At 41.1% G+C, this 9,784-nt stretch overlaps 1 protein-coding gene across 2 annotated transcripts; it reads right to left on the minus strand.

The window, feature by feature from the left end:
• Window positions 1–1,542: 1,542 nt before the first annotated feature.
• On the minus strand, window positions 1,543–9,342 carry TVP23C (trans-golgi network vesicle protein 23 homolog C). Of its 2 annotated transcripts, none has more exons than XM_063120419.1 (7): window positions 9,288–9,342; window positions 7,697–7,779; window positions 6,379–6,523; window positions 5,027–5,116; window positions 3,599–3,730; window positions 3,378–3,506; window positions 1,543–1,704 (listed from the first exon to the last, which is right to left on the minus strand). In XM_063120419.1, exons 1-7 carry the CDS (start codon window positions 9,297–9,299, stop codon window positions 1,672–1,674), a joined length of 624 nt encoding a protein of 207 aa, XP_062976489.1. In that variant the 5' UTR covers window positions 9,300–9,342; the 3' UTR covers window positions 1,543–1,671. The 2 variants fall into 2 exon arrangements, with proteins under 2 accessions (XP_062976489.1, XP_062976490.1); XM_063120420.1 differs by having other exon boundaries at window positions 3,599–3,723; window positions 5,026–5,116.
• Between the last annotated feature and the right edge of the window lie 442 nt (window positions 9,343–9,784).

Consider the following 9,784-nt stretch of genomic DNA (forward strand, 5'->3'; position numbering starts at 1 on the left):
AAGTGACAATGGATGTGTTCAGACACAGGCTATGCACTCCCCTTCCCTAGCCCCATCTGCCAACACAGCTATGAAGAGGTCAGCAGCTTTTCCTTGTATTTTTCAATCCACCAGCTTTCATCATTATGTCTGAACCCCAAAATGTAGTTAAGCTTATGTATGGTTTATTGAAACAAGTCAATTTTATAAACCATGGTTTGATGGTGGCTTGTTTCAGTCAAGAATAGTTCAGACTAATCACAGTCCAGGTTTGGACATAACACTATACTGTGGTTAAATAAAAAACAAAAGTGAAAACTGTCAATCTTTGCCTCGGGCCACACCACAAAAGAAGGGAAAGGGAGAACACAAGGCCAGGTTTGTTCACATAATTCTGAACCATAGTTTAGTACTGCATCCAAACACAGCCATTAAATATCTATAATAGAAGGAGGAAGGGTTCCTGATTCATGCTTACAGATATACAATATTCAAGTATAGACCACTGCATTAGTCAACCATTTTGTGTGGCGAAAACAGGGATAGCATTATTGTTCTTTACTTCCTACACAAGATTGCTTAGACTAACTTTTACCTATTTTGACATTATCTAGGAAACAGCTGTATCAAATCGGTGGCCAGATGTATTCAGTTTTCTATACAACTTCATTAGCAAGTTTGCTCTCATGGCTAATCAAGTAAAAATAGAAAATGGCGGGGGTGGGGGAGAGGTAGTTCCTTTGCAATTGCAGCTACACCATGAGAACTCAGGCTTCCGGCGAAAGCAAAGCTAAAGAATGTTAGCTAAAGGGGCAGAGGAGGAGACCATGGCTGGATCTACACTACTGCTTTAAAGCATTTATAACAGTTTCGACAACTGTATACGGAGTGTGTCCTGGGCCCCAACAGTTGTCAAAACTGTTATAAAGCGCTTTAAAGCAGTAGTGTAGATCCTGCCCATGCCATACTATTTGGGTGATCTAAAAATCCAAACTACAAAGTTTCAGCACCCGCACGCAAGAAAGCTTAAGTATTTTGCTGTAGTCACTTCTGAAGTTAAAGAGACGTCTGGGTTCTTTTGTTCCAGTTACAAAACTGGAAGCCTTAATGATACTCCCTTCAATTCTGAACTCTTTAGTGGAAACTGTCTATCTGTTTTTCAAGTTCTCCTCTGCACCCTTAAGGGCTAGGAAACTGGCTCTTTTAAAACAAGCAAACAAACAAACAAACAAACAAACAAACAAAGCCATTATGTAGCTACATCAGGTTCTATCTTAGAGATTACATTCTGCAGTTCCCACATGATGAGAGATTGCACAAGCTCCTGATCATGTGGCTTCTCAGATAAGCTGCTTCGGGGACTGCCCAGTATTTCACATCAAAGCTAATGGGGATAGAAACTGGTACTTTGGGAATGTACTATCATAAATAGCTACTCTCTGCCATCAAGATATTAAACTTAAATATAAATGGAATTATTTCACTCAAGACAGTCCAGCAGCTAGTTAAGTGTCAGGAAGGGCTCTGAAAACTGTAAGTTGTAAAAAATGAGAACTAACTAGCATTTCTATAAGATATATTTAATTACAAAAATCCACACATATTATAAATCTCCTGTACAGGGGGCCAAGGAAATGTTTCCCTCATTCTCCAGAAAGAATCAAAATGGAAACTGGGGAGTGTTTGTGATCTTCAAGATACTGCTTGGTCCTCTTTGGCCACAGTCTGAAAAAAGAAAGGAATGCAGCATTAGATCAGGATTAACAGCACACAAGGCTTCTTAGAAAAGCTGCCCAGGAGGCTAAAGTATTCCTACCTCTGGAAAGGTATACTCTATACTATCTAGGTATAATACCAGCAGAATAAGAGCCAAAAATAAGACCAGCAGACAGCCCACAGATACCAAGGGCCTAGAGAGATTTCAAACTCCATGAACAAAAAGTTTGAGTGGGTTAAAGGAAGAAGAGGAGGTTATCCTGCTCAAATGAGCTCTTACGTGTGGATATGTCCAGCCAGAAGTTATAATTTAGTATTGCTTTGGGCATTATTTCTTAGTGACAGGTTAAGCTGTGGCAGGCTACGAATGATTAGCTGAAGATCTATTTCAAGCCACAGGGAAACCTGGAAGCCTATCTATGGGATGAAAACAATATACTTAAATATATGTTTAAAAATGCCACTAGTGTGGATGTTAATACTCAAATCTTAAGATAAATGTTGATAAATGTGAAGTAGCCCTAAGTGTTTTCTGGAACAATTAAAAAAACTCTTACAAACCTGGTTGTTTGGGTGGTCAAGGCCTGGGTAAACACTACCCTAGAGAAGGGTTTCAGGCCATGGAAGCCACATATTTCCAGGGAAAACACAGATGTACTATAATTTATCAACAGTTTAGGCAACATCAGAAATGAGAGGATTGAGGAGGAAGAAATGGATGGGCATGATCCAAATTACAGATGGTTGGATTATTATTGTCACATTTGGAACCTTTCCTCCAAGGAGTTCAGGTTGGCGTATATGGGGATCATTCCACTTTTATCTTCACAACAACCCTATGAGGTAGGTTAGGCTGAGAAAGAGTAACTGGTCCAAGGTCACTTAGGGAGCTTCATAGCTGATTACTCTTATCAACTACACCTCACTTTTCTTCCTTTTACAAACATCCACATCTCTGGCTGTCTAAGAAGCAGGAAGGATGTTCTAAAACCAGAAAATTTAAGAAACAAGTTATTACATTATTCAGGAAGAATAAGGGAATGGGGGAAGGGTTATGAAATAAGAAAGGAGGTATAGGAAGAGCAATGGGCAGCACTGAGTATGAATGGCAAACTAATCTGGTGCATTTACAAAGGAATACAATTCAAACATGATCTGTGTGGCTTTGGAATATGTACATGGGCAAAGGCAGACCACAATTATTGGTCATTTGCCTGGCAAAGAACATTACACCAAAGCACATGCTTGCACTGTGCTCTGAACTGTTCTTCTTGGAGAGTCATCTCCTAAGAGGTGTGTCTGGACAAAAAGAGATGCACAGACGGGACCCCCATTGTCTTTCTGGACGTGATCCTTAATCTGCAAGCCTCCATATAATATTATGTTTTCTCAATGAGGAGCCCATGCTTGGCAAATGTAATAAAACAAATTAAAGCTTTTATGTTATACTTTCTCAGCAGGACCAAGCAAAGGAAGAGTTGTGCAGTAGGCCTGGAAGAAGAACTCTTCCCAATTATGGTAGGATCAGAACATGCCAATACTGGATCTTGAATTCTTAAAGCTTTCACTGTGTGGGTCAAAGGAAATTGCTCTAGAAAATTCATATGCAGCCTTGGAGGATAACAACTAAAACACACACTGGGAGCAGGAAAGATGGGTCATAGAAACAAAAGCTAGAGTACCTGCCGCAGGAGCTGCCTGCCTAAGTAAGAGGTGGCCACACTGGTCAGGTTCTTCCTGCTGCCCACTTTGCACCGGATATAGCCATAAAGATTGGCTCCTTGCAATGCCACCCCCATAATCACGATGGCCTATAAAAGAAAACAGTAGCAAGCAAAAGGTCAGGGCCTCACCACCATCAAGGAAACGGGTTCGTCAGGCATTTATCAAGCACTCCACTCACCAGCCACTTAACTTTGAAGGAAAACAGGGCGCTGAAGGCAAAAATCACCCAGAGCAAAGGGCATGCGATCAGGCCTAACCAGAAGATTCTGGACTCTGCTTCTGATGTGGCTTTCTTCCCCTGAGTAGATGCCTAAGGATGTGAAAAAAGGTACCTTAAACACAATGCTCATTAATATCAATAGGTACTTGTATTTTAAAGCTTGGATTGTAGTTTAACATTTTTATTATAAATTTCTAAGATAGCTCTAGTTATTGGACAGCAAATAAAATGTCATTCGTAAGTAAGAATAGAAATACAGTATTTTTATTTATTTATTTTTAAAAATGTGGCTCACCAATTGTAACATAATGAACCAGGAGGACCTAATAATTCCACTGACAAGTCATGCTGTAAGAACATTGTACGCCTCAAGACTTTTTGGATATTTTCCCCACTGAAATGTACTTTTATATTTGAGAACAAATTGATTTCAGCCATGAACCAAGAGCCCAGTGATGGGATATTTCAATTATGCACAGCAAAACAGGGGCCAAGTCTAGCTGCAGTCATGTTTATGTAAAGCTACTATATAAAATGAAGTTGAGTGTTACAGGAGGAATTGTTTCTCCTTATTGGCCCACTGGAATCAAGAGGGGCATTTCTTCTATGAATACAGGGGAAGAGAGGGTCTTTTGTTTTAAAGCACGCAAGCGGACCACAATTGTAAACAGTATCTCAGAGGAAGCATAGATGTGCTAAAGAGATCATTTTCTCTTGGGAATGCTAATCAGATTTTTATATTAAGAGCTGGTACAGATGTAATACTCTCTGTTCCCCATAGTTAAGGGATTAATAATGGCTATAGAATGTACATTCTCTGTACCTAAGGTTCCCCTCTCACATGTGAATTCCTCTTGCCAAACTTCACCATACTTAAGGGTTGGTTACCATCAACGAGAGCCATAGTTAATACTAATCAGGGTTTGATGCTATGCAGGATTTAAAACCAGGGTTAGTGAAACCTGGTTAGCACAAGACCAGTGAATAGAATTTCAGGTCAAAGAGGAGTAGATATGGTCAGAGGGGATGTGGTTCACAGTTAATGGATAGCTAAGAGACACATTAATACAAACTAAACGATAAAGTTCTAATGGAGTTGACCAGAGCCCTGTCTACTCAGGTTGCTTGGAATCAATTTCAGTTAAGTGGCCTGAGGATGTGGATAAAGTGCTGAGTGGATAGTATTTGTGGCCAGTCACCTGTATTCTTGATCCATACTCATCTTACAGCTTGGTCCTAACACACACACACACACACCCCTGTTGCACTGGTTGTAGCTATCTTGCATCCCACAAGTGGCCTGGAATGCAAAATGCCTTTAGCTCTGAAACACATCACCACATACCACCAACTCCATACTTCCCTCAACAACAGGGCAATATTTACCTTCCTGGCTTCAAACACCCAGTGGCTTTTGCCATCATCATCAACCTGGTTCCACCAACGGAGGCCGACCATCAACCTCCCCGTGACATTCTAGAGAGAGTTAAATACAGCATGAAAGTGCACCCCTGCAGATGCAGCCATACAGCTTGCTAAAACAAAACCCTAAGAATGGCCCACCTCTGTTTTAGGCACTAACATAAGAGGAACAAGGATCCCATATTATTATTTTTTGTGCTAAGCAGTGCCATGGCCAAAGGCAGCTGTTTGCCCACCTGTAACTGTGCCTCTGTCAGCTGCTCAGCTTGTAATATTAAGCCTCTATGGGCTGCATTCTCAGTAATCCCATTGGGTTTACAGCAACTGGTTGCCTGACATGCAAGTGACCATAGGACATATCACCAGTGATATTGAGACACATTATTACAAAGACGAGTTAGTTTAGTATCATGAATAACTGGGCTATTTGCTTTCCACAATGGCCATTCCAAGTGTCACAAAAATAGTTCAAGGAACTTCTTCCTGCCTGGATCACTTTGGGATGCATGAAACAACTGTCTGCCTGAAAAAAAAATGGAGTAGCTACATGATAGGCAGTGCTTTTCACACGTGCAAAAACATACAAGGGCCAAACATATTCATTGGTGCCTTCAGGCAACAACAAAACAAACACAAAACCCATCGAATCAGAGCAGTTCTTTGCTTAACAAAAATGGGTTGCTACTTGACATCTAAAATCAAATTTGGCTCCTCTGTGTGAAACGGAGAGTTTTTTGCTAAGCATTTGTAGCAATGACTAGTTGTTGAGCCGGGGCAGAAACATAACACTCCTTTTCAACTGGTTTGTTGAACCTTTACTACCATCCACTTAAGCCACTATTCACGAAGTACCTACTCATGTTTATTTTAATAATCCTTAATAATTTAGGCCCGGGTATAAGGCATAAATGAACAGGACTTCGTTTTACAAAGGGAACCCTTTGGCTTTCTCCTCTCTCTCTCCCTCTCTCTCTCTCTCTTCCCCTCTTTCTCCACACTGTACTTTTAAATTCATTAGGCTAGATCTGCTTTCTCTTCCATGAACGGAAATTCTCCGTCTATGTGCAAGAATCAAATTCAGTGAAGGCTTCTGTTGGAGGAAGGGAGAAGAGATTTTCCCTGATTTTCCCTCCCCTCTGCAGCCCTCTATGCCACCCCAACTTAGTAAGAGTATCCAGGAGCAGAACTCGACTCGTGGGTCATTAGTTTGGATTCCCATTCAAATTCAAGAACTTGTGGGTCATGTTGATCCGCCTGTGCTTTCCTTTAGCAACAAGCATGTTGAAGTGCCAACATAATTCAGCAGAATGATTTACCTTCACTGCCCAAAAGTCACACGATAGAAGTAGGATGATCGTCACCATACAGGCAATATAGCTGTTGCTGAACAATTCGCAGAGTAAGTAGACAATTATTGCACTGACTCGGAAGAACAAATGGAAAAAGGAGGCTATCGGATGTCTGCAAGAGAAACATGAAGACCGTAATTTACTTAATGATTTACATGTTCACCCTGCCCAAACCCAAACAGTTCATGAGGGTTGCAGCTTCAGCCATAATTTCATGCCGTGGCACTTCACAGAGAAAGCAACGCCCTGACTACTATAAATTGAAGTTACTATTAAAGTAGCATCAATGGGACCAGATAGAAAAGGTAATTCTTCAGATTGTAAGACAAACTCCCCAACCACACTTTCGTGTTAAAAAATTTCTGAGTCCAGAGCCAGGTAAATGTCACAATTCAGTCACCTATAACCCTTTTCTTCTAACATAATAAGTTGCACATGAGACATTCAGGTGGCACCTATCCAGAGGCTTATCAGACAGTAAAAGCAGTTCTGTGTTTGGGTGGGTTGCACAGTCACTGCTATGTATATGGCATTCCCATTCACTTTGGTTAAGTAATTTTTTCTTTGCTCACTCTGAACCTGGGAATTTCAGGGTAGGTTTTGTAGCCACCTTAACATACTAACTTTTTTCAATATTCCAAACCAGGTGTACTGCTCTCAGATCAGAACACAAGCACATCTTCTGTATCTGATAGTGCACATGAATCATACCTGCAACAATGCCATCATAAGTAGAAGGGTGTTTTTCCTGTTTGTTTTTAACCCTCTGAAGTCTTTTGGCTGTTAGTATAGCATGCAACAAGGGCTTCGTGGAACCCAATGCTGCAGCTAAGTTTTCCTACTGGTGGCAAGAGGCTACCAACAGTGGTTGCAGGCCCACCTATGAATCTTTGCACTTGTGCAGCAGTTAAGAGGATCAAGCTGTTTCTGTTATCTACCTTATGTGGTGTTTTGTATATGAGATAGGGCTAGGCCACAAGATGGCTCCTCTTCTTCATACCATACTCCTTCATTTTTACAGAAGCATCACAATGGCATTTTCCTCTAAGGCACAGCAGAAAGAATTTCCCCACTGCCATAAAAAAGACACCCTTGCCCACTTTTATTGGATTTTCTCTCCAAAATACACAAGGAAATATTTCTTACAGCCAATATCATTGCCAGTGCTTGCATTTTCTTCACACTCACCTCCACAAGAGGAAGATACAGAACACATGTGATGACAAACTTGCAATATCAAACAGATGTCAGCCTGATACCCTCAGGCACTCTAGCAATCACTTACTTGATTTTAGATCTCTTGGGTCTCCTGGACATTTCATCATCGGCATCAAAGAGTGACACATCTTCTGTGTCGTCATTACTGTCCTGGATAGACATGTGGGCAAGGGTTAGATACATGGTTCCCTTTAAAAAATGTGTGCAGCAATGATTAAACCAATGAAGTCCAAGCCTTGAAATACTGTGGGAAAACTAGGGAACTGAAGTAAAGACATGGTGAAATGAGGGTATTGGCATACTGATACACAACTGCTTGCAAGGACAATCCTACTCAGCTATTTAACAACAAGGGCAGCGTACTTTAAATAGATTTAATGAGTTTCACTTGAAAAACCAGTGGGGGCACATTTTAATGGGCTGGATGTTCTGCGCATATCTATTACTTATTTGATTCTGGTGTGTTACTATAAATTCTATGCAAAAAATAAATTAAAAATGCTCTTTCCTTCTAAAAATGAATGATACTTCCCAGTTTAATACAGTTCCCTCAATAATATAAAAAATACCCAAATTAAGCTTTGAGTAATGTGCAAGTTTATTTATATTTAAACCATTAAGTAATGTTAAAAGATGGTTAACTGGCACACATTCTTTGAGGCAAGAACAGAAATAACACTCTGCAGAGTGTTAACGCCCTGCTTTAAGTATCTTCTTTGCTACAAAAACCTCACTTCACATATACTATTTCTGATAAAATGAGTTCTCAACCTCTCTGTTTTGGTTTGTTGCTGTTTCAAAATATGCTATATTCTTTTTTAAAAAAATGCACTTCAAAACCTTCAAAATAGATTACATCCATATGGATATGAATATATATGTAATTGACCTTGAAAGTCAAATGGTATTTTGTCATCTTAAAAGGCAATTTAAGAGGACTTTGTGGTCCTTGACACCAGCGCATATCAGAATATTACCACTTCAATTTCAGATGGCAATAATATCTTTACTACGAACAGACACTTAGCATAAAAGGAACCCAGCCAGTTAGGAAGATACAAGGGCAGCAACCACACAAATTAACCTATGAATTGCAGCAAAATGGAGATTTTCTATCTCAATCCTAGTAAACCCAATTAAACTCAATTGGACTTACTCCCAAGTGTGTGTGTGTGCGTATATAACACTGCAACCAACGTGTATGCTGGGGCACCTTAAGAGTCTTGCTAATTTACTGTGGCACAAACTTTCACAGCCATCAGCAGTCTCCACGTTGACAAAGTTTCAATCCAATTAGGCCTAAAGCTCTAGTTATTTGAGGATCTTAAAGTACGATCTAAGCAAAGCAAAAGCAAAATAGTTGCGGGTGTTTGTGTATGGGGGGGGGGGCGAGAAAAATAAACAAATCCTTAGCTTTGTACATAAAAGAAATAATTTGGGGGGTGGGGGCTATGGGCCGATTATCACTCCCCAGCCTGCCACCGTCCTTTGTAGCAGAGCAGAGACGTGTTCAGCCCCTGACAAAAGCCCCACCGCTTCCCCCACAGCCACCCAGACGCCTGACCTCGCCACCCATTCCTCCTGCAACCTCCCCACCCTCCACCCCCGCTCAGCCGACCCATTCAAAGAGAAACAACAGCAGCAGCCCTGATGCCCACCTGCCGCAACATCGCTTCCGCCTGCTGCCACGTCACAGCACTGTCCCGGCAGGCAAAACTGTCTACGTTATTACCGTGCGACGGAGCGGTAGAGATAAACATGCAAGAGTGACACGCTGCTTGAAATCCTGATTAGAATGGGGTGGCGGGAGGGGAAACCTCAGGATCGGCTGATAGACCTAAGAAAGAGGAGAGCCATCTCACCCATTGGAATACACTCCGTATTATTATTATTTTTATCTAAAGCAGTTTTAAGTCTGTCTATCTCGGGGGCTGGGGATCAAGACTTCTTTAGAAATCACTGGAGAAACGTCGCTGTGACTCGTATGGCAACATGGTCACTCCGAAATGAAACGTAGCAGCAAAAAGAGGAGAACGCGCCTTTTCTCATTCAGATCTGAAATCAGTGGAGGTTGGTGGCTCCGATTTCGGTGGGGCTGTGAATCTATTTTGGATGTCAGTCAGAATTCTAAAAGACCTATCCAAGGTGCTGATTC

This window comes from Elgaria multicarinata, chromosome 3 (assembly GCF_023053635.1).
Source record: "Elgaria multicarinata webbii isolate HBS135686 ecotype San Diego chromosome 3, rElgMul1.1.pri, whole genome shotgun sequence".
Taxonomy (NCBI): domain Eukaryota; kingdom Metazoa; phylum Chordata; class Lepidosauria; order Squamata; family Anguidae; genus Elgaria; species Elgaria multicarinata.